This window comes from Carcharodon carcharias, chromosome 35 (genome assembly GCF_017639515.1).
Source record: "Carcharodon carcharias isolate sCarCar2 chromosome 35, sCarCar2.pri, whole genome shotgun sequence".
NCBI classification, from domain to species: Eukaryota; Metazoa; Chordata; class Chondrichthyes; order Lamniformes; family Lamnidae; genus Carcharodon; species Carcharodon carcharias.
Window position 1 is genome coordinate 2927879 of NC_054501.1, and position 27790 is coordinate 2955668.

Below are 27790 nucleotides of genomic sequence, written 5' to 3' on the forward strand. Positions count from 1 at the left end.
CTCTACAACCCTCCCTATCTCTCTAACCTCCTCCAGCCCCTACAACCCTCCCTATCTCTGTAACCTCCCCCAGCCCCTACAACCCTCCCTATCTCTGTAACCTCACCCAGTCTCTACAACACTCCCTATCCCTTCAACCTCCTCCAGCCTCTACAATCCTCCCTATCTCTGTAACCTCCCCTAGTCCCTACATCCCTCCCTATCTCTGTAACCTCCTCCAGCCCTGAGAACCCTCCCTATATCTGTAACCTCCTCCAGCCCCTACAACCCTCCCTATCTCTGTAACTTCCTTCAGCCCCTACAACCCTCCCTATCTCTGTAACCTCCTCCAGCCCCTACAACCCTCCCTATCTCTGTAACCTCCTCCAGCCCCTACAACCCTCCCTATCTCTGTAACCTCCTACAACCCTCCGAGATCTCTGCGTTCCTCCAATTCCGGCCTCTCGAGCATCCCCCGATTCCCATCGCTCCACCATTGGCGGCCGTGCCTTCAGCTGCCTGGGGGGGGCCCTGAGCTCTGGAATTCCCTCCCTAAATCTCTCTGACCCCCTCATTCTCACTTTCTCTCTGTCGTTCTCCTTCTTCAAAATGACCTCTTTTAGCTAGCTTGTGGTCACCTGTACCCAATATGCCCCTATGTGGTTCCGTTTCAGATTCTATCTGATGGACACTCCAGTGAAGCACCTTTATAAATTTGTGGGTTGTAGGTTTCAGTGATGTTGGTTGAGGGGTAAAAATTGGTCCCAGGCTATTGGGGAGAAATCCCCCCCCCACCCCCATTGGCTGCCCCTATCTTCTTGCAAATGTAGCTGTGGGATCTATTACGTCCACCTGAGAGGGTAAATGGGTCTAACATCACACCTCCGATGACGGCACCTCCGACAGTGCGGCGGTCCCTCAGCACTGACCCTCCGACAGTGCGGCGCTCCCTCAGCGCTGACCTTCCGACAGTGCGGCACTCCCTCAGCGCTGACCCTCCGACAGTGCGGCGCTCCCTCAGCGCTGACCCTCCGACAGTGCGGCTCTCCCTCAGTTGACAGTGGCGAGGGTCGGCGATGTTGGGAGTGAAGATTGGGGTGGTGAATTTGGGGATTGAAGAGTGATTCTTCCCCCATGCTAAAACGATGTTTTGATTTTATTCTCAACTTGTGTGACTAAGTGTGACGCTGTTCCCTGTGTCGTAGGTAACCTGGAACAAGCCAATATGGAGCTGAGGGCCATCATCAAGAGAATATGGAAACGTACTAAACCCAAAATCCTGGATGAGATTATTCCCCCTCCGGAAGGTTAGTGATCACCACGGAGAGACTGTCACCAACACTGACCCAGTCTCCCCATCGGAGACCCCTTTTACAGACCGAGTCTCCTCATCAGAGACCCCTTTTATAGACCGAGTCTCCTCATCCGAGACCCCTTTTATAGAGAGGGTCTCCCTATCGGGGACCCCTTTTATAGAGAGAGTCTCCCCAGCAGAGACCCCTTTTATAGAGAGGGTCTCCCTATCGGGGACACCTTTTATAGAGAGAGTCTCCCCAGCAGAGACCCCTTTTATAGAGAGGGTCTCCCCTTCAGAGACACCTTTTATAGAGAGAGTCTCCCCATCGGAGACCACTTTTATAGAGAGAGTCTCCCCATCGGAGACCCCTTTTATAGAGAGAGTCTCCCCATCGGAGATCCCTTTTATAGAGAGTCTCCCCATCAGAGACCCCTTTTATAGAGAGAGTCTCCCCATCGGAGATCCCTTTTATAGAGAGAATGTCCCCATCGGAGACCCCTTTTATAGAGAGAGTCTCCCCATCGGAGATCCCTTTTATAGAGAGAATGTCCCCATCGGAGACCCCTTTTATAGAGAGAGTCTCCCCATCGGAGACCCCTTTTATAGAGAGAGTCTCCCCATCGGAGATCCCTTTTATAGAGAGTCTCCCCATCAGAGACCCCTTTTATAGAGAGAGTCTCCCCATCGGAGATCCCTTTTATAGAGAGAATGTCCCCATCGGAGACCCCTTTTATAGAGAGAGTCTCCCCATCGGAGACCCCTTTTATAGAGAGAGTCTCCCCATCGGAGATCCCTTTTATAGAGAGTCTCCCCATCAGAGACCCCTTTTATAGAGAGAGTCTCCCCATCGGAGATCCCTTTTATAGAGAGAATGTCCCCATCGGAGACCCCTTTTCTCGAGAGAGTCTCCCCATCGGAGACCCCTTTTATAGAGAGAGTCTCCCCATCGGAGACCCCTTTTATAGAGAGAATGTCCCCATCGGAGACCCCTTTTATAGAGAGAGTCTCCCCATCGGAGATCCCTTTTATAGAGAGAATGTCCCCATCGGAGACCCCTTTTATAGAGAGAGTCTCCCCATCGGAGACCCCTTTTATAGAGAGAGTCTCCCCATCATTGACGCCGATCATTCTTCGAAACTCTGAGGTATATCAGCCTGTTCCACTATGTCGCTCCTCAAATGGCAATCCTGTCCCCCTCCCCCCCCCCACACCAGGAATCAGCCTGATAATCCTTTGCTGCCCTCCCTCTAGGGCAAGTATACCCTTCCTTAGGTAAGGGGGCCAAAACTGCCCACCATACTCCAGGTGTGGTCTCGCCAAGGCCCTGCTGTCCGTTGACTCCTTAAGCCTTGTACTGCACTCCCTGTCCCACCCAAGTCTAACGTACCATTTGCCCTCCTGGTCACTGTCCATGCCTGTGTGCTAACTGCCTCCAAGTTGTCCATCAGCCCACCCCCCTCACTGCCGCCGTTCCCAGTCTCTCACCATTTCAAAAACATTCTGCTATCCTATTCTGACCATCAATGGGTGGAGTGCCTTCCACCTCCCCCCACACACACACTACCCTCCACCATGCCATGCTGTTGACAACTCACTGAGCCTGTCTGCCGGCTCCTGGAGTGTGGCTGGGATATCGGAGGGGGCCAGGAGTTCCCCAGAGATTCTGTTCCCTCGTTCACGGGATGTGGGGGTCGCTGGCCGGGCCCGGCCTTTATTGCCCATCCCTAATTGCCCCCCCTTGAGAAGGTGGTGGGTGAGCCGCCTTCTTGAGCCGCTGCAGTCCCCGTGTGGTGTAGGTACACCCACCGTGCTGTTAGAGAGGGAGTTCCAGGATTTTGTCCCCGTGTGGTGTAGGTACACCCACCGTGCTGTTAGGGAGGGAGTTCCAGGATTTTGTCCCGTGTGGTGTAGGTACACCCACCACGCTGTTAGGGAGGGAGTTCCAGGATTTTGTCCCCGTGTGGTGTAGGTACACCCACCGTGCTGTTAGGGAGGGAGTTCCAGGATTTTGTCCCCGTGTGGTGTAGGTACACCCACCGCGATGTTAGGGAGGGAGTTGCAGGATTTTGTCAGTGTGGTGTAGGTACACCCACCGTGCTGTTAGGGAGGGAGTTGCAGGATTTTGACCTGTGTGGTGTAGGTACACCCACCGTGCTGTTAGGGAGGGAGTTCCAGGATTTTGTCCCCGTGTGGTGTAGGTACACCCACCGTGCTGTTAGGGAGGGAGTTCCAGGATTTTGTCCCGTGTGGTGTAGGTACACCCACCGCGATGTTAGGGAGGGAGTTGCAGGATTTTGTCAGTGTGGTGTAGGTACACCCACCGTGCTGTTAGGGAGGGAGTTGCAGGATTTTGACCCGTGTGGTGTAGGTACACCCACCGTGCTGTTAGGGAGGGAGTTCCAGGATTTTGTCCTGTGTGGTGTAGGTACACCCACCCTGCTGTTAGGGAGTGTGTTCCAGGATTTTGACCCAGCGACAGTGAAGGAACGGCCGATATATTTCTAAGTCGGGATGGTGAGGGACTCGGAGGGGAACTTGCAGTTGGTGGTGTTCCCCATGTGTCTGCTGCCCTTGTCCTTCTAGGTGGTAGAGGTGGTGGGTTTGGGCGGCGCTGTCGAAGGAGCCTTGGCGAGTTGCTGCAGTGCATCTTGTAGATGGTACACACACTGCTGCCCCTGTGCGTCGGGGGTGGAGGGAGTGAATGTTTGTGGATGGGGTGTTGATCAAGCGGGGCTGCTTTGTCCTGGATGGTGTCGAGCTTCTTGAGCGCTGTGGGAGCTGCACTCATCCAGGCAAGTGGGGAATATCCCATCACACTCCTGACTGGTGCCTTGTAGATGGGGGATAGGCTTTGGGGAGCCAGGAGGTGAGTTACTCACCGCAGGGTTCCCAGCCTCTGACCTGCTCTTGTAGCCACAGTATTTATATGGTTGGGTCCAGTTCAGTTTCTGGTCAATGTGCTGGGATACCCACAAGCCCCCAGCACAGTCCCCTGGAATTTCCCAGCTAGGGATTGCACTGAAATTTCCGGGGAACCTCAAACTTCCTCTGGGAGATCACCCCACACTGGGAACCACCCGGAAATACGATTTGAACTGCAAACTCTGGATGGTTCCGACTCAGTGACACCAAAAGTTACCCTGAAAATGTTCGGAGAGTTGAAGCCTCTTGTAGCTTCTGGGTAACTATAAGCACCGACCCACCCCTCCCCCCATGGAATTCCCCCCAGCCCCACAGAACCCCCCCCATCCCCCACTAACACCCCCCCCGCCCCCGTCTCAGCCTGATCGCCCACCCCTACGCATGACCCAACACACACTCCCCCCAACCCCCACCGTGTCAACGTCAGGCCCAACCCCAACCCCTCACCACGCACTGCACCCACCACCCACCCTGCCAGTGCCCCAGCCATCCCCGAATCCTACCCGCCCACCTCATGCACTTACCTTCTTGCCTGGCTTCTTAGCAGCTGAACTAACCTGCCTTATGGCAGCTTGTGTTGTTTAAGACAGCAGGGGCAGGGGGGGTGGGGTTTGCTTTACCTCCGACTTAGCTGCCCTCAGCTGTAGGAATCAGGAGCCCGCTGCGCCGTGTGGGGTCTCGCCCAGCCCGAGGTGGAGGGTTGGGTAAGAGAGCCGCGGCTGGATTTGCAGCTGAGTAACCACGAGCAGAGTGACAATCCGATTCAGCTGCCACTCAATCGGAAGTTATGGCCCCGTATCTCTTTGTGTCCTCCTCACAGCTTACCTTCCCACCGAGTCTGGCGCGATCAAAGCACTTATGCCCCTTACTCTCTGCCCCTTCGTTGAGTCGTTAATAAAGGGCTGAGGGCCCAGCACTGATCCTCGTGGCACTCCAATAGTCACAGCCCACCAATGTGTAAGTGACCCATTTTTGTTCCTCCTGTCCATTTTCTGTCCATGAGCGAATCCGCTGACCGTGCTTCTATATTAACCCCAATCCCATGAACGTTACTCACTTGTGACAATCACTTGTTTGACCTCTTGTCAAATGCATTTTGAAAACACAGATATACGACATCTACCTGTTTCCCCCGATCGATCCTCCTACTTTCATCCTCGAAACGGTCCAACAGATTTACCAAAAAAGGGAGTCATGGTACTTCCTTCCCAATGCAATGGCGCTGTTCTAGAATGATCTGCTCAGTGTGTATCTCCCTCTGTCTCTCCCTCACTGCCTGTATTGAACTCTCTTTCTGTCTCCCTCTCTCTCTGTCTCTCTCTTTTTGTCTCTCTCTGTCTCTCTTTTTGTCTGATTCTCCTTCCCTGTCTGTGTCCGTCTCTCTCTTTGTTTCTCCATTTCTCTTTCTCTCTCTCTCCCACTCTCTCTCTCTGCCCCACACTCTCTCTCCCCCCTCTCCCATCTCCCCATCTCTTTCTCTCCCCCGTCACCCCCTCTCTCGCTCCCTCCCCCTCTTTCTCCCTCTCTCTCCCTCCCCCTCTTTCTCCCTCTCTCTCTCTGTCTCTCCCTCTCTCTCTCTCTCTTACCCTTCAACTCTCTCTCTCTCCCCCTCCGTCTCCCTCTCTCTCTGTCTTTCCTTCTCTCTCTGTCTCTCTGTCTCTCGTTCTCTCTCTCTCTCCCTCTCTCTTACTCTCTCTCCCTCCCACTCTCTCTCCCTCTCTCTCTGTCTCTCTCTCTGTCTCTCCCTCCCTCTCTCTCTGTCTCTCCTTCCCTCTCTCTTACTCTCTCTCTCTCCCCCCTCTCTTTCCCTCTCTCTCTGTCTTTCCTTCTCTCTCTCTCTCACACTCTCTCTCCGTCTTTCCCTCTCTCTCTCTCTCTCCCTCTCTCTCTCTTTTCTCTCTTTCTTTCTGTATCTCTCTTTCTCTCTCTCTCGTTCTCTCACCCTCTCTGTCACGCTCTCTCTCTCCCTCTCTCTCGCTCTCTCACCTCTCCCCACAGACGAGGAGGTGACGGTCGGGAAGTTTTATGCCACCTTCCTGATCCAGGATTACTTCCGGAAGTTTCGGAAACGGAAGGAGAAGGGCCTGTTTGGAGATACAGACCCCTGCAACTCGACCACGCTACAGGTGAGGCCGCAGGCTGGGTCAGCGCTCCACAAATTCCCGGGAGTCGGAACCCGTCCCGATGTCTGAGGGATTCGCCTATCAGAGCAAGACTTGGGGGAGGGCGGGAGGATCAGATGCTCAGTCAGCGCTGAGGGAGTGCCGCACTGTCAGAGGGTCAGTGCTGAGGGAGTGCCGCACTGTCAGAGGGTCAGTGCTGAGGGAGCGCCGCACTGTCGGAGGGTCAGTGCTGAGGGAGTGCCGCACTGTCAGAGAGTCAGTGCTGAGGGAGTGCCGCGCTGTCGGAGGGTCAGTGCTGAGGGAGCGCCGCACTGTGGGAGGGTCAGTGCTGAGGGAGTGCCGCACTGTGGGAGGGTCAGTGCTGAGGGAGCACCGCACTGTCGGAGGGTCAGTGCTGAGGGAGCACCGCACTGTCGGAGGGTCAGTGCTGAGGGAGTGCCGCACTGTCGGAGGGTCAGTGCTGAGGGAGCGCCGCACTGTGGGAGGGTCAGTGCTGAGGGAGCGCCGCACTGTGGGAGGGTCAGTGCTGAGGGAGTGCCGCACTGTCGGAGAGTCAGTGCTGAGGGGGCGCCGCACTGTCGGAGGGTCAGTGCTGAGGGAGCGCCGCACTGTGGGAGGGTCAGTGCTGAGGGAGTGCCGCACTGTCGGAGGGTCAGTGCTGAGGGAGCGCCGCACTGTCGGAGGGTCAGTGCTGAGGGAGCGCCGCACTGTCGGAGGGTCAGTGCTGAGGGAGCGCCGCGCTGTGGGAGGGTCAGTGCTGAGGGAGCGCCGCACTGTCAGAGGGTCAGCGCTGAGGGAGCGCCGCACTGTCAGAGGGTCAGCGCTGAGGGAGCGCCGCACTGTCGGAGGGTCAGTGCTGAGGAAGCGCCGCAATGATGTACACAGGAAGGAGAGGGGTGCTGCTGAGGGTGATACAGGCGAGCTGGATTGTAAGGGCCCTATCGCTGATTGATCCGCTGATCTGTTGCTGACCTCTTCCACATCAGGCAGGCCTGCGGACTCTTCAGGACGTTGGGCCAGAAATCAGGCGGGCCATCTCGTGTGACCTTCTCGAAGATCCGGAGGACGAGGGAGAGATGGGGGATGAAGATTCGTACCCGGTCAGTTAGTCAACCTTCATTGTTCTGACTTTGGGTAAAGACCTTTCTCAACGTTAACCTGAGAGTGGGGAGAATGTGGAACTCGCTCCCACAGGGAGGGGGGTGGAGGTGAATTGTGTCGATGCGTTTAAGGAGCTGGATAAACACACGAGGTGAGAGAGGGATAGTAGGATACGGGGGATGGGGGGGGGAGATGGAGTAGGGGGGGTGAGAGGAGGCTGGTGTGGGGGGGCAGGAAAACCAGCACGGAGCAGAGGGGTCGAATGGCCTGTTCCTGGTGTTGACCACTGTGTTCCAACCTGTCATTTTACTCCCCCCAGATTCTGCTGCTCCTGAGCTGCTCACTGGACACTAGCGCTGACGGCCGGAAGTGTTGCTGGGCTCCTGTCCACCGTGACCAGGTGTCCAGCCATATCTAACCCCGTGCTGTACCTGTCCTGGGAATGTTTGATGGGGACAGTGTAGAGGGAGCTTTACTCTGTATCTAACCCCGTGCTGTACCTGTCCTGGGAGTGCTTGATGTCCGTGTGTCCTCTCTCCTGCAGACTATGGAGAGACGTGGGTCTAAGTCCTCCTTGCGCTCTGTTACCATCCTGATCAGCAATGACACCTCTCAGGATTCGAGTGGCAAGCGGATGGCGAATGGGTCAGCTCTCCGCGGGCAGAGCACGAGGGATGGGAGCCAGGAAGACACGGCTGAGACATGCCCGGCTAGTCCTGAACGGGTGCACAGCAACGCCAGGTAACTCTCTACATTCTAGCAGGTGCTCCTGATGCCCACCCCTCCCACTGCTTCCCCTGTGAAGCCTAAACTTGGGGTGGTGTTTGACTATGAGAGGCGTCAGGATTCACAGATACGGGGAGAAGGTGGGATTGAGGGATATGGGGAAAAGATGGGATTGAGGGATACGGGGAGAAGGTGGGATTGAGGGACACAGGGAGAAGGTGGGATTGAGGGATACGGGGAGAAGGTGGGATTGAGGGATACTGGGTGAAGGTGGGATTGAGGGATACTGGGTGAAGGTGGGATTGAGGGATACGGGGAGAAGGTGGGATTGAGGGACATGGGGAGAAGGTGAAGATTGAGGGATACTGGGTGAAGGTGTGATTGAGGGATACGGGGAGAAGGTGGGATTGAGGGATACGGGGAGAAGGTGGGGATTGAGGGATACGGGGAGAAGGTGGGATTGAGGGATACGGGGAGAAGGTGGGATTGAGGGATACAGGGAGAAGGTGGGATTGAGGGATACGGGGAGAAGGTGGGATTGAGGGATACGGGGAGAAGGTGGGATTGAGCGATACGGGGAGAAGGTGGGATTGAGGGATACAGGGGAGAAGATGGGGATTGAGGGATACAAGGAAAGGTGGGGATTGTGGGATACAGGGGAGAAGATGGGGATTGAGGGATACGAGGAAAGGTGGGGATTGTGGGATACAGGGGAGAAGATGGGGATTGAGGGATACGGGGAGAAGATGGGATTGAGGGATACGGGGGAGAAGGTGGGGATTGAGCGATAAGGGGAGAAGGTGGGATTGAAGGATATGGGGAGAATGTGGGATTGAGCGTTGCGGGGAGAAGTTGGGGATTGAGGGATACGGGGAGAAGGTGGGAATGAGGGATACGGGGAGAAGGTGGGATTGTGGGATACAGGGAGAAGGTGGGGATTGAGGGATACGAGGAGAAGCTGGGGATTGAGGGATACGGGGAGAAGGTGGGATTGAGGGATATGGGGAGAAGGTGGGATTGAGGGATACGGGGAGAAGGTGGGATTGAGGGATACGGGTAGAAGGTGGGATTGAGGGATACGGGGAGAAGGTGCGATGGAGGGATACGGGGAGAAGGTGGAATTGAGGAATACGGGGAGAAGGTGGGATTGAGGGATACGGGGAGAAGGTGGGATTGAGGGATACGGGGAGAAGGTGGGATTGAGTGATACGGGGAGAAGGTGGGATTGAGGGATACGGGGAGAAGGTGGGATTGAGGGAAACAGGGAGAATGTGGGATTGAGGGATATGGTGAGAAGGTGGGGATTGAGTGATATTGGAAGAAGGTGGGGATTGAGGGATATGGAGAGATGTTTTGATTGAGGGATATTGGAAGATGGTAGGTAGGTGTGTTTCAGGGACCCTGATCCTAATACTTTTTGTATTCCAATGGGATAGGAGAGAATCAACGAATGAAGTCCATCCACCAGCCAATCGGAAAGAGGATCCAGTGTCGGGTGGGGAATACATTGAGGATTATCTATCTGGAGAACAAGGATATTACAGTAGGGATGAGGACAATGATAGTGTGACATCCAGAGACAGGTAAGAATGGATACTGCACTGAAATAGGGTCAGATTAATCCTGAGAGGATCCTTTGCTCATGCGGCTCTCCCTCAGTACTGACCCTCCGACAGTGCGGCACTCCCTCAGCACTGACCCTCCGACAGTGCGGCTCTCCCTCAGCACTGACCCTCCGACAGTGTGGCTCTCCCTCAGCGCTGACCCTCCGACAGTGCGGCGCTCCCTCAGCGCTGACCCTCCGACAGTGCGGCGCTCCCTCAGCGCTGACCCTCCGACAGTGCGGCGCTCCCTCAGCGCTGACCCTCCCACAGTGTGGCGCTCCCTCAGTACTAACCCTCAGACAGTGCGGCACTCCCTCAGCACTGACCCTCCGACAGTGCGGCGCTCCATCAGCACTGACCCTCTGACAGTGCGGCGCTCCCTCAGCACTGACCCTCCGACAGTGCGGCGCTCCCTCAGTGCTGACCCACCGACAGTGCGGCGCTCCCTCAGTGCTGACCCTCCGACAGTGCGGCGCTCCCTCAGTGCTGACCCTCTAACAGTGCGGCGCTCCCTCAGCACTGACCCTCCCTCAGTGCGGCGCTCCCTCAGCACTGACCCTCCCACAGTGCGTGCCTTCCCCTGGTGTTCATTAACCTCTGATGCTGCGGGGAAGATAGGGGAGCAAATCGAGGTCAGAAATGTTGGATAATTGCTGGCTTTGGAGGAGGTTACAGAGATAGGGAGGGGTGTAGGGGCTGGAGGAGGTTACACAGATACGGAGGGGTGTAGGGGCTGGAGGAGGTTATAGAGTTAGGGATGGTTGTAGGGGCTGGAGGAGGTTACAGAGATAGGGAGGATTGCAGGGGCTGGAGTTTACAGAGATAGGGAGGGGTGTAGGGGCTGGAGGAGGTTACAGAGATAGGGAGGAGTGTAGGGGCTGGAGGAGGTTACAGAGATAGGGAGGGTTGTAGGGGCTGGAGGAGGTTACAGAGATAGGGAGGATTACAGGGGCTGGAGGAGGTTACAGAGATAGGGAGCATTGTAGGGGCTGGAGAAGGTTACAGAGATAGGGAGGGGTGTAGGAGCTGGAGGAGGTTACAGGACTAAGGAGGGTTGTAGGGGCTGGAGGCGGTTACAGAAATAGGGAGGGTTGTAGATGTTGGAGGAGGTTACAGAGATAGGGAGGGGTGTAGGAGCTGGAGGAGGTTACAGGACTAAGGAGGGTTGTAGGTGTTGGAGGCGGTTACAGAAATAGGGAGGGTTGTAGATGTTGGAGGAGGTTACAGAGATAGGGAGGGTTGTAGGTTTTGGAGGAGGTTACAGAGATAGGGAGGATTGTAGGTGTTAGAGGCGGTTACAGTGATAGGGAGATTTGTGGGTGCTTGAGGGGGTTACAGAGATAGGGAGGGTTGTAGGGGCTGGAGGAGGTTACAGAGGTAGGGAGGGTGTAGGTGTTGGAGGATGTTACAGAGATAGGGAGGGTTGTAGGGGCTGGAGGTGGTTACAGAGATAGGGAGGATTTTAGGGGCTGGAGGAGGATACAGAGATAGGGAGGTTTAAAGTGGCGGTACGAGGATACAGAGATAGGGAGGTTTAAAGTGGCTGGAGGGGGATACAGAGATAGGGAGGGCTGTAGGGCTGAAGATGGTTACAGGGATAGGGAGGGGTGTAGGGTCTCGAGGAGTTTACAGAGATAGGGAGGGTTGTAAGGGCTGGAGGAGGTTACAGAGATAGGGAGGGTTGTAAGGGCTGGAGGAGGTTACAGAAATAGGGAGGGTTGTAAGGGCTGGAGGAGGTTACAAAGTTAGGGAGGGGTGTAGGGTCTGGAGGACGTTACAGAGATAGGGAGGAGTGTAGGGGCTGGAGGAGGTTACAGAGATAGGGAGGGGTGTAGGAGCTGGAGGAGGTTACAGGACTAAGGAGAGTTGTAGGTGTTGGAGGCGGTTACAGAAATAGGGAGGGTTGTAGATGTTGGAGGAGGTTACAGAGATAGGGAGGGTTGTAGGTTTTGGAGGAGGTTACAGAGATAGGGAGGATTGTAGGTGTTAGAGGCGGTTACAGTGATAGGGAGATTTGTGGGTGCTTGAGGGGGTTACAGAGATAGGGAGGGTTGTAGGGGCTGGAGGAGGTTACAGAGGTAGGGAGGGTGTAGGTGTTGGAGGATGTTACAGAGATAGGGAGGGTTGTAGGGGCTGGAGGTGGTTACAGAGATAGGGAGGATTTTAGGGGCTGGAGGAGGATACAGAGATAGGGAGGTTTAAAGTGGCGGTACGAGGATACAGAGATAGGGAGGTTTAAAGTGGCTGGAGGGGGATACAGAGATAGGGAGGGCTGTAGGGCTGAAGATGGTTACAGGGATAGGGAGGGGTGTAGGGTCTCGAGGAGTTTACAGAGATAGGGAGGGTTGTAAGGGCTGGAGGAGGTTACAGAGATAGGGAGGGTTGTAAGGGCTGGAGGAGGTTACAGAAATAGGGAGGGTTGTAAGGGCTGGAGGAGGTTACAAAGTTAGGGAGGGGTGTAGGGTCTGGAGGACGTTACAGAGATAGGGAGGAGTGTAGGGGCTGGAGGAGGTTACAGAGATAGGGAGGGGTGTAGGAGCTGGAGGAGGTTACAGGACTAAGGAGAGTTGTAGGTGTTGGAGGCGGTTACAGAAATAGGGCGGGTTGTAGATGTTGGAGGAGGTTACAGAGATAGGGAGTGTTGTAGGTTTTGGAGGAGGTTACAGAGATAGGGAGGGTTGTAAGGGCTGGAGGAGGTTACAGAAACAGGGAGGGTTGTAAGGGCTGGAGGAGGTTACAGAGTTAGAGAGGGTTGTAGGTGTTGGAGGATGTTACAGAGATAGGGAGTAGTGTAGGGGTTGGAGGAGGTTACAGGGATAGGGAGGGTTGTAGGTGTTGTAGGTGGTTACAGAAATAGGGAGGGTGGTAGGTGTTGAAGGAGGTTACAGTGATAGGGAGGGGTGTAGGTGTTGCAGGAGGTTACAGCGATAGGGAGGGTTGTAGGGGCTGGAGGAGGTTACAGAGATAGGGAGGATTTTAGGGGCTGGAGGAGGTTACAGAGATAGGGAGGTTTAAAGTGGCTGGAGGGGGATACAGAGATAGGGAGGGCTGTAGGAGCTGGAGGAGGTTACAGGACTAAGGAGAGTTGTAGGTGTTGGATTCGGTTACAGAAATAGGGAGGGTTGTAGATGTTGGAGGAGGTTACAGAGATAGGGAGGATTGTAGGTTTTAGAGGCAGTTACAGAGATAGGGAGGGTTGTGGGTGCTTGAGGGGGTTACAGAGATAGGGAGGGTTGTAGGGGCTGGAGGAGGTTACAGAGATAGGGAGGTGTGTAGGGGCTGGAGGAGGTTACAGCGGTAGGGAGGGTGTAGGTGCTGGAGGATGTTACAGAGATAGGGAGTAGTGTAGGGGTTGGAGGAGGTTACAGGGATAGGGAGGGGTGTAGGTGTTGTAGGTGGTTACAGAGATAGGGCGGGTGGTAGGTGTTGGAGGAGGTTACAGATATAGGGAGGGGTGCAGGTGTTGGAGGAGGTTACAGAGATAGAGAGGATTTTAGGGGCTGGAGGAGGATACAGAGATAGGGAGGTTTAAAGTGGCTGGAGGGGGTTACAGAGATAGGGAGGGCTGTAGGGCTGGAGATGGTTACAGAGATAGGGAGGGGTGTAGGGTCTCGAGAATGTTTACAGAGATAGGGAGGGTTGTAGGGGCTGGAGGAGGTTACAGAGATAGGGAGTGTTGTAGTGGCTGGAGGAGGTTACAGGGATAGGCAGGGGTGTAGGTGTTGGAGGAGCTTACGGAGATAGGGAGGGTTCAAGGGCCTGGAGGAGGTTACAGAGATAGGGAGTGTTGTAGTGGCTGGAGGAGGTTACAGGGATAGGCAGGGTTGTAGGTGTTGGAGGAGGTTACAGAGATAGGGAAGGTTTTAGGGGCTGGAGGATTTTACAGAGATAGGGAAGGGTGTAGGGGCTGGAGGAGTTTACAGAGATAGGGAGAGTTGTAGGGTCTGGAGGAGGTTACAGAGATAGGCAGGGGTGTAGGTGTTGGAGGGGGTTACAGAGATAGGGAGCGTTGTAGGTGTTGCAGGAGGTTACAGGGATATGCACGGTTGTAGGCGTTGGAGGAGGTTACAGAGATAGGGAGGGTTTTAGGGGCTGGAGGAGGTTACAGAGATAGTGAGGGTTGTAGGTGTTGGAGGAGGTTACAGGGATAGGGACCGTTGTAGGGACTGGAGGAGTTTACAGAGATAGGAAGGGGTGTAGCTGTTGGAGGAGGTTACAGAGATAGGGAGGATTGTCGGGGCTGGAAGAGTTTACAGAGATACGTAATGTTGTAGGGGCTTGAAGAGGTTACAGAGATATGGAGGGTTGTCGTTCCTGTAGGAGGTTACAGAGATAGGGAGGATTATAGGGGTTCAAGGAGGTTACAGAGATAGGGAGGGTTGTAGTGGCTGGAGGAGGTTACAGAGATACGGAGGTGTGTAGGGGCTGGAGAAGGTTACAGAGATTGGGAGGGTTGTAGGTGTTGGAGGTGTTTAGAGGGATAGGGATGGTTCTTGGGGCTGGAGGAGGTTACAGAGATAGGGAGAATTGTAGAGGCTGGAGGAGGTTACAGAGATAGGGAGGTTTGTAGGTGTTGGAGGAGGTTACAGGGATAGGGATCATTTTAGGGACTGGAGGAGGTTACAGAGATAGGGAGTGTTGTAAGGGCTGGAGGAGGTTACAGAGATAGTGAGGGTTGTAGGTGTTGCAGGAGGTTACAGGAATAGGGACCGTTGTAGGTGTTGGAGGAGGTTTCAGAGATAGGGAGGGCTGTAGAGTTTGTAGGAGGTTACTGATATAGGGAGGATTGTCGGAGCTGGAGGAGGTTACAGAGACAGGGAGGTGTGTATGGGCCGGAGAAGGTTACAGAAATAGGGAGGGTTGTAAGATCTGGAGGAGGTTACAGAGATAGGGAGGGTTGAAGGGGCTGGAGGAGGTTACAGAGATAGGGAGGGTTGTAGGGGCTGGAGGAGGTTACAGAGATAAGGAGTTGTGTAGGGGCTGGGGGAGTTTACAGATATAGGGAGGGTTGTGGTTGCGGGAGGATGTTACAGAGATATGGAGGGTTGTATGTGTTGGAGCAGTTTACAGAGATAGGGTGGGTTTTAGGGGCTGGAGGAGGTTACAGAGATAGGGAGGGGTGTAGGTGTTGGAGGAGGTTACAGAGATAGGGAGGGTTGTAGGTGTTGCAAGACGTTACAGGGATATGGAGGGTTGTAGGTGTTGGAGGAGGTTACAGAGATAGGGGTGTAGGTGTTGGAGGAGTTTTCAGAGATAGGGAGGGTTGTAGGGACTGGAGGTGGTTACAGAGATAGGGAGGGGTGTAGGGGCTGGAGGAGGTTACAGAGATAGGGAGGGGTGTAGGGACTGGAAAAGGTTACAGAGATAGGGAGGGGTGTAGGGGCTGGATGAGGTTACAGAAATAGGGAGGGGTGTAGGGGCCAGAGGAGGTTACAGAGATAGGGAGTGTTGTAGGGGCTGGAGGAGGTTACAGAACTAGGAAAGTTTGTAATGGCTGGAGGAGGTTACAGAAATAGGGAGGGTTGTAAGAGCTGGAGGAGGTTACAGAGAAAGGGAGGGTTGAAGGGGCTGGAGCAGGTTACAGAGATAGGGTGGGTTTTAGGGGCTGGAGGAGGTCACAGATATCGGGAGGGGTGTAGGGGCTGGAGGAGGTTACAGAGATAGGGAGGGTTGTAGGGTCTGGAGGATGTTACAGAGATAGGGAGGGTTGTAGGTGTTGCAAGAGGTTACAGGGATATGGAGCGTTGTAGGTGTTGTAGGATGTTACAGAGATACAGAGAGTTGTAGGGGCTGGAGGAGGTTACAGAGATAGTGAGGGTTGTAGGTGTTGGAGGAGGTTACAGAGATAGGGATCGTTTTAGGTGCTGGAGGAGTTTACAGAGATAAGGAGGGGTGTAGGAGCTGGAGGAGGTTACAGAGTTAGGGAGGGTTGTAGTGGCTGGAGGAGGTTACAGAGATAGGGAGGTGTATAGGGGCTGGAGAAGGTTACAGAGATTGGGAGGGTTGTAGGTGTTGGAGGCGTTTAGAGGGATAGGGATGGTTGTTGGGGCTGGAGGAGGTTACAGATATAGGGAGAATTGTAGGGGCCGGAGGAGGTTACAGAGATAGTGAGGTATGTAGGTGTTGGAGGAGGTTACAGGGATAGGGATCGTTTTAGGGACTGGAGGAGGTTACAGAGATAGGGAGTGTTGTAAGAGCTGGAGGTGGTTACAGAGGTAGGGAGGGTTGTAGGTGTTGCAGGAGGTTACAGAGATTGGGAGGCTTGTATGTGCTTGAGGAGCTTACAGAGATAGGGAGGGTTGTAGGTGTTGGAGGAGGTTACAGAGATAGTGAGGGTTGTAGGTGTTAGAGGAGGTTACAGGGATAGGGACCGTTGTAGGGAATGGAGGAGATTACAGAGATAGGAAGGGGTGTAGCTTTTGGAGGAGGTTACAGAGATTGGGAGGATTGTCGGGGCTGAAAGAGTTTACAGAGATGGGTAATGTTGTAGGGGCTGGAAGAGGTTACAGAGATATGGAGGGTTGTCGGGCCTGTAGGAGGTTACAGAGATAGGGAGGATTATAGGGATTCAAGGAGGTTACAGAGATAGGGAGGCTTGTAGTGGCTGGAGGAGGTTACAGAGATAGGGAGGGTTGTAGGTGTTGGAGGAGGTTACAGGAAATGGACCATTGTAGGGGCTGGAGGAGTTTACAGAGATAGGGAGGGGTGTAGGTGTTGGACGAGGTTACAGAGATAGGGATCGTTTTAGGTGCTGGAGGAGTTTACAGAGACAGGGAGGGGTGTAGGGGCTGGAGGAGGTTACAGAGATAGGGAGTGTTGTAGGGGCTGGAGGAGGTTTCAGAGATAGGGAGGGTTGTAGGGACTGGAGGAGGTTACAGAGATAGGGAGGGGTGTAGGGGCTGGAGGAGGTTACAGAGATAGGGAGGGGTGTAGGTGTTGGAGGAGGTTACAGGGATAGGGATCATTTTAGGGGCTGGAGGATGTTACAGAGATCGGCAGTGTTGTAGGGGCTGGAGGTGGTTACAGAGATAGGGAGGGTTGCAGGAAGTTACAGAGATAGGGAGGGTTGTAGGGGCTGGAGGTGTTTAGAGGGATAAGGATTGTTGTAGGGGCTGGAGGAGGTTACAGAGATAGGGAGGGTTGTAGGTGTTGGAGGAGGTTACCGAGATAGGGAGGGGTGTAGGTGTTGGAGGAGGTTACCGAGATAGGGAGGGTTGTACGTGTTGGAGGAGGTTACAGAGATTGGGAGGGTTGTAGTTGTTGGAGGAGGTTACAGAGATAGGGAGGGTTGTAGGGGTTTGAGGAGGTTACAGAGATAGGGAGGGGTGTAGGTGTTGGAGGAGGTTACCAAGATAGGGAGGGGTGTAGGGGCTGGAGGAGGTTACAGAGACAGGGAGGGGTGTAGGGGCTGGAGGAGGTTACAGAGATAGGGAGGGGTGTAGGTGCTGGAGGAGGTTACAGAGATAGGGAGAGGTGTGGGTGTTGGAGGAGGTTACCGAGATAGGGAGGGTTTTAGGTGTTGGTCTGCATATTCGGAGTTGAGGTGTGGGCAGTTTTGGTGATTTTCTGTGGAGCTGGTTTGCAATCTCACCGGGTGTTCTTTCTCAGGCAGTCAGAGGCCGGTGAGTCCGAGGGCTTTCGCGGTGTTTATAACAATACACTCACTTCCAAACCTTATGGCCATCGTGACAGTGAGATCCCTGTCCACTCTGAGGCACGACGTTCACCCCGGAGACGCCTACTTCCTCCAACACCAGCAGGTAGGTGTGACCGACCAGAACACTAATTCCACTGCCCAGCTCTCTCCCCATAGCCCTGTATCAATCCCAAACTAATCCCACTGCCCAACTCTCTCCCCATAGCCCTGTATCAATCCCAAACTAATCCCACTGCCCAACTCTCTCCCCATAGCCCTGTATCAATCCCCAAACTAATCCCAATGCCCCGTTCTCTCCCCATAGCCCTTTATCAATCCCAAACTAATCCCACTGCCCCACTCTCTCCCCATAGCCCTGTATCAATCCCAAACTAATCCCACTGCCCCACTCTCTCCCCACAGCCCTGTATCAATCCCCAAACTAATCCCATTGCCCCACTCTCTCCCCATAGCCCTGTATCAATCCCAAACTAATCCCACATTTGCATTATAAGTTTTCAGTCTGTGCTCTGCGCTCCCTGTGACATTGTTACTGCGCACGTGCACCCATATTTTGTGTTTGAAGGTAATTCCCTCCCTTGTGTCTTACAGGACGCACTCCGAATTTCAGCATTCAGTGCTTGAGCCGACAGGACAGCGTTCACGATATCCCCATCCCTGGCACGTACCAGCAACGCAAGCAGCCTCGCCGAGCCCTGCAGCACCAGGTACTGCCTCAGCACTTTAAAGGGCCGCAGCATTGTCTGGCAATGCCTGAATCCAGTTCGAAAAACCATTTTCCTGTTGCTTATCCCCTCCGCTCCCGGTCCCCATTCAGCACCCCTCCTCGAGCCTGTTATACTGGAACAGGAGGAGGCCCATTCAGCCCCTCTCGAGCCTGTTACACAGGAACAGGAGGAGGCCATTCAGCCCCTCTCGAGCCTGTTACACAGGAACAGGAGGAGGCCATTCAGCCCCTCTCGAGAATGTTACACAGGAACAGGAGGTGCCCCATTCAGCCCCTCTCGAGCCTGTTACACAGGAACAGGAGGAGGCCATTCAGCCCCTCTCTTGAGCCTGTTGCACCGAAACAGGAGGAGGCCATTCAGCCCCTCTAGAGCCTGTCACACAGGAACAGGAGGAGGCCATTCAGCCCCTCTGGAGCCTGTTACACAGGAACAGGAGGAGGCCATTCAGCCCCTCTGGAGCCTGTTACACAGGATCAGGAGGAGGCCCATTCATCCTCCTCACAAGCCTGTTATGCAGGAACAGGAGGAGGCCATTCAGCCCCTCTCAAGCCTGTTCCTCCCTTCAGCCCGATCCTGGCTGACCTGTATCTTAATTCCATCTACCCGCCTCGGTTCCGTGACCCTCAGTTCCCCTTAATCCAGAAAAAATCCATCAGCCTCGGGTTTGAAATTTCCAATCGAGCCCCCCACCAACCTTGACAGCATGTTGTTGGGGCAGTGGAGGGTGCAGAAGGGCTTCCTGGCATCACCCCTGAACTGCCTGGTTCTCAGTTTAAGGTTCTGCCCCCTTGTTCTGGACTCCCCCCCGCAGCATTGTCCCCGGCCAGAAGAGATTGTTTCTCTCCCTCGACCCTATCACACTCTTGAATCATCGTAAACCCCTCGATCAGATCCCCCCCACCACCACCCCCCCCCATAGTCTGCGTGATCTGCCCTCTGAATTTAACCCTTTCAGCCCCCGGGATCATTCCAGTGAATCCGCGCTGCTCCCTCTTCCAAGGCCGATGTACTCTTCCTGAGGTGCGGGGCCCAGAACCGAACCCTGCGCTTGTGAAAATGAGACCAAAAATAATAACCCGCCCTCACACTGCCGATAAAAATCCGGTATTTTCACAAGGGGGAGGGATGCAGGGGGTCTGGGAAACTATGAGCAAACCCCCTTCCCCCACTGACTCCCGTCCGCTGAAACATCCACAGTGAGGGACGAGATTGCGATGCCCCACCGAGTCAAATAGCCTCGGCGGCGCCCGACACCTGGGGGATATCTCCGAGGTGGGGGCGTGGGGAGAGGGTGGGGCGGTCGCACAGGCTCGGGAGCGACGCAACAGGCGGTCACTGAGAGAAGAGAATTGCGTTCAACTGTGACATATCACCCGGTCAAATTGCCCGGGCTGTGCTTGCCGCCTGACGGCTTGCCCCCCCGGGGAGGCCGGGAGGTGGGGGGAGGGTGCCGGTGTGGGCTTGGAGGCGAACCGAGGCCCACGCAGTGAAGGACGAGATTGCATTCAACCATGATGCCCCTCGTAGTCGAATTGCTCAGGTGCTATGCCTGACATCTGGGTTTCTGCTATGGGGTGCTGGCAGAGGGTGGCCGTGTGGGTTCGGAGCAGTGCAACGGGCAGTCAGTGAGGGGGCAAAGATTATGCTGAACCGTAATGCTCACTTTAGTCGAATTGCCTCAGTGCACCCGATACCAGGGTGGGGGAGTGGTGGATTTGTTATGGAGGATGGGTGCAGTGGAGGGTGGCGGTGTGGGATTAGAGGAGATGTCATTCCCATTCAGTGAGGTACAAGTTTGCGCTCTGCTGCGATGATCCCTTTAGTTGAATTTCCAGGCATCGCTCGATATCTGGGGGGTTTACTCCAGAGGGGGGCGGGGAGGGGGGGGTGGTGCTGGTTTGGGATGATGGAGGAGGCAGTGGGGTGGAGTGGGCTGACAGGCCGCTTGAGGCCCAGCGAGTGAGGGACGAGACTGCTTTCAACCGCGATGCCCACCTAAGTCGAATTGCCGGGCATCACTTGAAAGCTGTGGGTTTGCTCTGGCAGGGGGGCGGTGGTGAGGGGAGGGGGCGATGTGGGGACGGGGCTGAGAGACAACACGAGGCCCAGCAAGTGGTGGGGGTGGGGGGGGTGCGAGATTGCTTTCAACTGTGATGTCCGCCTCAGTGGAATTGCCTGGCATCACTTGAAAGCTGTGGGTTTGCTCTGGCGGGCTGGTGGGGGGAGGGGGTGGCAGTGTGGGGACAGGGTTGAGAGACAACTCGAGGCCCAGCAAGTGGGGGTGGGGGGGGGGTGCGAAATTGCTTTCAATCGCGATGCCCACTTTAGTCGAATTGTCGCACATGACCTGAAAGCTGTGGGTTTGCTCTGGCGGAGTGTTGGTATGGGTGAGGGGGTGTGGGGGGGGGGGGGCGCAGTGTGGTGACGGGGCTGAGGGACAACACGAGGCCCGGCAAGTGAGGGACGAGATTGCTTTGAACCGCGATGCCCACTTTAGTCGAATTGCCGGGCGGCACTTGGCAGCTGAGGGCTCGCCCCGAGGGGTCTTGGTGGGGTGGGATGGGTGGAGTGGGGTGGGGCGGGGCCGCTCGGAGGCGACGTGACGAGACTGCCCGGCCTTATCGGGCGCTGACCGGTGTCCTTGCTGAACTCCCCGCTTCGCAGGCTTACAACGGGGGCAGCTACGACTCCCACAGGAGCAGCAGCCGCTCGTCGGCCGGCTCCAGCCAGTCCTGGGCCAACCCTCCGCCCTCGCGGGCCAAGCGCAGCCGCCTCTTCTACGCCCCGCTGATCCTGGTGGAGCCGGACGATGCCTGGGACAAGAAGAAGCGCGGCCTGAACTCGCTGGCGAGGAGCCGCTGGTACACGGAGGAGCAGGATGTGCCATACCAGACCTACGCAACGGCGACACTCAGGGTGCCTGGGCAGCTCGACCACCATTACAATGACAAGCAGGGCAGCGCCGACAGCCTGGTGGAGGCGGTGAGTCTAATCCCAGTCTGATCCCAATGCCCCCCTCACTCCCCGCAACCTTTAATATCCCACCCAGTCTAATCCCACCCTCCCCGCACCCTTTAATATCCCACCCAGTCTAATCCCAAACTCCCCCTCACTCCCCGCACACTTTAATATGCCACCCAGTCTAGTCCCACTCTCCCCCTCACTCCCCGCACCCTTTAATATCCCACCCAGTCTAATCCCAAACTCCCCCTCACTCCCCGCACACTTTAATATCCCACCCAGTCTAATCCCGAACTCCCCCTCACTCCCCGCACCCTTTAATATGCCACCCAGTCTAGTCCCACTCTCCACCTCACTCCCCACACCCTTTAATATCCCACCCAGTCTAATCCCACTCTCCCCCTCACTCCCCACACCCTTTAATATCCCACCCAGTCTAAACCCACTCTCCCACTCACTCCCCGCACCCTTTAATATCCCACCCAATCTAAACCCACTCTCCCACTCACTCCCCGCACCCTTTAATATCCCACCCAGTCTAATCCCACCCTCCCCTCACTCCCCGAATGCTTTAATATCCCACCCAGTCTAATCCCACCCTCCCCGCACCCTTTAAAATCCCACCCAGTCTAATCTCACTCTCGCCCTCACCCTTTAATATCCCACCCAGTCTAATCCCACTCTCGCCCTCACCCTTTAATATCCCACCCAATCTAAACCCACTCTCCCGCTCACTCCCCGCACCCTTTAATATCCCACCCAGTCTAATCCCACTCTCCCCCACACTCCCCGCATCCTTTAATATCCCACCCAGTCTAATCCCACCCTCCCCGCACCCTTTAAAATCCCACCCAGTCTAATCTCACTCTCCCCCTCACTCCCCACATCCTTAAATATCGCACCCAGTCTAATCCCACTCTCCTCCTCACTCCCCACACCCTTTAATATCCCACCCAGTCTAAACCCACTCTCCACGCACACTTTAATATGCCACCCAGTCTAATCCCACTCTCCCCCTCACTCCCCGCACCCTTTAATATACCACCCAGTCTAATCCCACTCTCCTCCTCACTCCCCACACCCTTTAATATCCCACCCAGTCTAAACCCACTCTCCACGCACACTTTAATATCCCACCCTGTCTAATCCCAGTCTCCCCCTCACTCCCCGAATGCTTTAATATCCCACCCTGTCTAATCCCAGTCTCCCCCTCACTCCCCGAATGCTTTAATATCCCACCCAGTCTAAACCCACTCTCCCGCTCAATCCCCGCACCCTTTAATATCCCACCCAGTCTAATCCCACTCTCCCCCTCACTCCCCGCACACTTTTATATCCCACCCAGTCTAATCCCACTCTCCCCCTCACTCCCCGCACACTTTAATATCCCACCCAGTCTAATCCCAAAATCACCTCACTCCCCACACCCTTTAATATCCCAACCAGTCTTATCCCACTCTCCCCATCACTCCCCGCACCCTTTAATATCCCACCCAGTCTAATCCCAATCTCACCCTCACTCCCCGCACCGTTTAATATCCCACCCAGTCTAATCCCACCCTCCCCGCACCCTTTAATATCCCACCCAGTCTAATCCCACTCTCCCCCTCACTTCCCGCTCACTTTAATATTGCACCCAGTCTAATCCCACCCACCCCCTCACTCCCCACACCCTTTAATATCCCACCCAGTCTCATCCCACCCTCCCCGCACCCTTTAATATTCCACCCAGTCTAATCCCAATCTCCACCTCACTCCCTCACCCTTTAATATGCCACCCAGTCTAATCCCACTCTCCCCTTCACTCCCCGCACCCTTTAATATCCCACCCAGTCTAATCCCACCCTCCCCGCACACTTTACTATCCCACCCAGTCCAATCCCACTGTCCCCCTCACTCCCCGAATGCTTTAATATCCCACCCAGTCTAATGCCTCTCTCCCCCTCACTCCCCGCACCCTTTAATATCCCACCCAGTCTAATCCCACTCTCCCCCTCACCCTTTAATATCCCACCCAGTCTAATCCCACTCTCCCGCTCACTCCCCGCAACCTTTAATATCCCACCCAGTCTTAACCCACTCTCCCCCTCACTCCCCGCACCCTTTAATATCATATCCAGTCTAATCCCACTCTCCCCCACACTCCCCGCATCCTTTAATATCCCACCCAGTCTAATCCCACTCTCCCCGTCAATCCCCGCACCCTTTAATATCCCACCCAGTCGAATCCCACCCTCCCCGCATCCTTTAATATCCCACCCAGTCTAATCAAAATCTCCCCCTCATTCCCCGCACCCTTTAATATCCCACCCAGTCGAATCCCACCCTCCCCGCATCCTTTAATATCCCACCAAGTCTAATCAAAATCTCCCTCTCACTCCCCACACCATTTAATATACCACCCAGTCTAATCCCACCCTCCCCGCACCCTTTAATATCCCACCCAGTCTAATCCCACTCTCCCCCTCACTCCCCGCACCCTTTAATATCCCATCCAGTCTCATCCCACTCTCCCCCTCACTCCCCGCACCCTTTAATATCCCATCCAGTCTAATGCCTCTCTCCCCCTCACTCCCCACACCCTTTAATATCCCACCCAGTCTAATCCCACTCTCCCCCTCACCCTTTAATATCCCACCCAGTCTAATCCCACTCTCCCGCTCACTCCCCGCAACCTTTAATATCCCACCCAGTCTAATCCCACTCTCCCCCTCACTCCCCGCACCATTTAATATACCACCCAGTCTAATCCCACCCTCCCCGCACCCTTTAATATCCCACCCAGTCTAATCCCACTCTCCCCCTCACTTCCCGCACCCTTTAATATTCCACCCAGTCTAATCCCAATCTCCCCCTCACTCCCCGCACCCTTTAATATCCCATCCAGTCTAATGCCACTCTCCCCCTCACTCCCCGCACCCTTTAATATCCCACCCAGTCTAATCCCACCCTCCCCGCACACTTTACTATCTCACCCAGTCTAATCCCACACTCCCCCTCACTCCCCGAATGCTTTAATATCCCACCCAGTCTAATGCCTCTCTCCCCCTCACTCCCCGCACCCTTTAATATCCCACCCAGTCTAATCCCACTCTCCCCCTCACCCTTTAATATCCCACCCAGTCTAATCCCACTCTCCCGCTCACTCCCCGCAACCTTTAATATCCCACCCAGTCTTATCCCACTCTCCCCCTCATTCCCCACACCCTTTAATATCCCACCCAGTCTAATCCCACTCTCCCGCTCACTCCCCGCAACCTTTAATATCCCACCCAGTCTTATCCCACTCTCCCCCTCACTCCCCGCACCCTTTAATATCATATCCAGTCTAATCCCACTCTCCCCCACACTCCCCGCATCCTTTAATATCCCACCCAGTCTAATCCCACTCTCCCCCTCACTCCCCGCACCATTTAATATCCCACCCAGTCTAATCCCACTCTCACCTCAATCCCCACACCCTTTAATATCCCACCCAGTCTAATCCCACTCTCACCTCACTCCCCACACCCTTTAATGTCCCAACCAGTCTAATCCCACACTCCCCTTCACTCCCCGCACACTTTAGAATCCAACCCAGTCTAATCCCTCTCTCACCTCACTCCCCACACCCTTTAATATCCCACCCAGTTTAATCCCACTCTCCCCCTCACTACCCGCACCCTTTAATATCCCACCCAGTCTAATCCCACTCTCCCCCTCACTCCCCGCACCCTTTAATATCCCACCCAGTCTAATCCCAAACTCCCCCTCACTCCCCGCACACTTTAATATGCCACCCAGTCTAGTCCCACTCTCCCCCTCACTCCCCACACCCTTTAATATCCCACCCAGTCTAATCCCACTCTCCCCCTCACTCCCCGCACCATTTAATATCCCACCCAGTCTAATCCCACACTCCCCCTCACTCCCCGCACCCTTTAATATCCCACCCAGTCTATTCCCACTCTCCTCCTGACTCCCCACACCCTATAATATCCCACCCAGTCTAAACCCACTCTCCCCGCACACTTTAATATCCCACCCAGTCTAATCCCAAACTCCCCCTCACTCCCCGAATGCTTTAATATCCCACCCAGTCTAATCCCACTCTCCCCCTCACCCTTTAATATCCCACCCAATCTAAACCCACTCTCCCGCTCACTCCCCGCACCCTATAATATCCTACCCAGTCTAATCCCAGTCTCCCCCTCACTCCCCGCACCCTTTAATATCCCACCCAGTCTAAAACCCACTCTCCCCTTCACTGCACGCACCCAATAATATCCCATCCAGTCTAATCCCACTCTCCCCCTCACTCCCCGCACCCTTTAATATCCCACCCAGTCTAATCCCACTCTCCCTCTCACTCCCCACACCCTTTAATATCCCACCCAGTCTAATCCCACACTCCCCCTCACTCCCCGAATGCTTTAATATCCCACCCAGTATAATGCCTCTCTCCGCCTCACTCCCCGCACCCTTTAATATCCCACCCAGTCTAATCCCACTCTCCCCCTCACTCCCCGCACCCTTTAATATCCCACCCAGTCTAATCTCACTCTCCCCCACTCTCCCCGCATCCTTTAATATCCCACCCAGTCTAATCCCACCCTCCCCGCACCCTTTAATATCCCACCCAGTCTAATCCCACCCTACCCACACCCTTTCATATCCCACCCAGTCTAATCCCAATCTCCCCCTCACTCCCCGCCCCCTTTAATATTCCACCCAGTCTAATCCCACTCTCCCCCTCACTCCCCACATCCTTAAATATCGCACCCAGTCTAAGCCCACTCTCCCCCTCACTCCCCGCACCCTTTAATATCCCACCCAGTCTAATCCCACTCTCCCCCTCACTCCCCACACCCTTTAATATCCAACCCAGTCTAATCCCAATCTCACTCTCACTCCCCGCACCCTTTAATATCCCACCCAGTCTAATCCCACCCTCCCCGCACCCTTTAATATCCCACCCAGTCTAATCCCACTCTCCGGCTCACTCCCCGCACCCTTTAATATACCACCCAGTCTAATCCCACCCTCCCCGCACCCTTTAATATCCCACCCAGTCTAATCCCAATCTCCCCCTCACTCCCCGCACCCTTTAATATGCCACCCAGTCTAATCCCACTCTCCCCCTCACTCCCCGCACCCTTTAATATCCCACCCAGTCTAATCCCATTCTCCCTCTCACTCCCCACACCCTTTAATATCCCACCCACTCTAATCCGACTCTCCCCCTCACTCCCCGCACACTTTACTATCCCACCCAGTCTAATCCCACACTCCCCCTCACTCCCCGAATGCTTTAATATCCCACCCAGTATAATGCCTCTCTCCGCCTCACTCCCCGAATGCTTTAATATCCCACCCAGTCTAATCGCACTCTCCCCCTCACCCTTTAATGTCCCACCCAGTCTAAAACCACTCTCCCCCTCACTCCCCGCACCCTTTAATATCATATCCAGTCTAATCCCACTCTCCCCCTCACTCCCCGCACCCTTTAATATCATATCCAGTCTAATCCCACTCTCCCCCACACTCCCCGCATCCTTTAATATCCCACCCAGACTAATCCCACCCTCCCCGCACCATTTAATATCCCAACCAGTCTAATCCCACTCTCCCCCTCACTCCCCGCACCCTTCAATATACCACCCAGTCTAATCCCACTCTCCTCCTCACTCCCCACACCCTTTAATATCCCACCCAGTCTAAACCCACTCTCCACGCACACTTTAATGTCCCACCCAGTCTAATCCCACTCTCCCGTTCACTCCCCGAATGCTTTAATATCCCACCCAGTCTAATCCCACTCTCCCCCTCACTCCCCGAATGCTTTAATATCCTACCCAGTCTAATCCCACTCTCCCCCTCTCCCTTTAATATCCCACCCAATCTAAACCCACTCTCCCGCTCACTCCCCGCAACCTTTAATATCCCACCCAGTCTAATCCCAGTCTCACCTCACCCCCCGCACCCTTTAATATCGCACCCAGTCTAATCCCCTAATCCCACTCTCCCCCTCACTCCCCGCACCCTTTAATATACCACCCAGTCTAATCCCACTCTCCTCCTCAGTCCCCACACCCTTTAATATCCCACCCAGTCTAATCCCACTCTCCCCCTCACTCCCCACACCATTTAATATCCCACGCAGTCTAATCCCACTCTCTCCCTCACTCCCCGAATGCTTTAATATCCCACCCAGTCTAATCCCACTCTCACCTCAAACCCCACACCCTTTAATATCCCACCCAGTCTAATCCCACTCTCACCTCACTCCCCACACCCTTTAATGTCCCAACCAGTCTAATCCCATACTCCCCTTCACTCCCCGCACACTTTAGTATCCAACCCAGTCTAATCCCACTCTCCCCCTCACTCCCCACACCCTTTAATATCCCATCCAGTCTAATCCCACTCTCCCCCTCACTTCCCGCTCACTTTCATATCGCACCCAGTCTAATCCCACTCTCCCCCTCACTCCTCGCACCCTTTAATATCCCACCCAGTTTAATCCCACCCTCCCCCTCACTCCCTGCACCCTTTAATATCCCACCCAGTCTAATCCCACTCTCCCCCTCACTCCCCGCACCCTTCAATATCCCACCCAGTTTAATCCCACTCTCCCCCTCACTACCCGCACCCTTTAATATCCCACCCAGTCTAATCCCACTCTCCCCCTCACTCCCCGCACCCTTTAATAT

At 54.9% G+C, this 27790-nt stretch overlaps 1 protein-coding gene across 1 annotated transcript in view; it reads left to right on the forward strand.

Annotated features, from left to right (window-relative positions):
* Positions 1–21140, forward strand: part of LOC121272758 (voltage-dependent L-type calcium channel subunit alpha-1D-like) — a 150335-nt gene extending 129195 nt beyond the window's left edge. The window contains 8 exon segments of the mRNA XM_041179539.1: positions 1185–1286; positions 6197–6324; positions 7308–7421; positions 7967–8163; positions 9585–9731; positions 17361–17512; positions 18001–18116; positions 20802–21140. Of these exon segments, the coding sequence (XP_041035473.1) occupies positions 1185–1286; positions 6197–6324; positions 7308–7421; positions 7967–8163; positions 9585–9731; positions 17361–17512; positions 18001–18116; positions 20802–21140 (1295 nt within the window).
* Positions 21141–27790: the final 6650 nt, after the last annotated feature.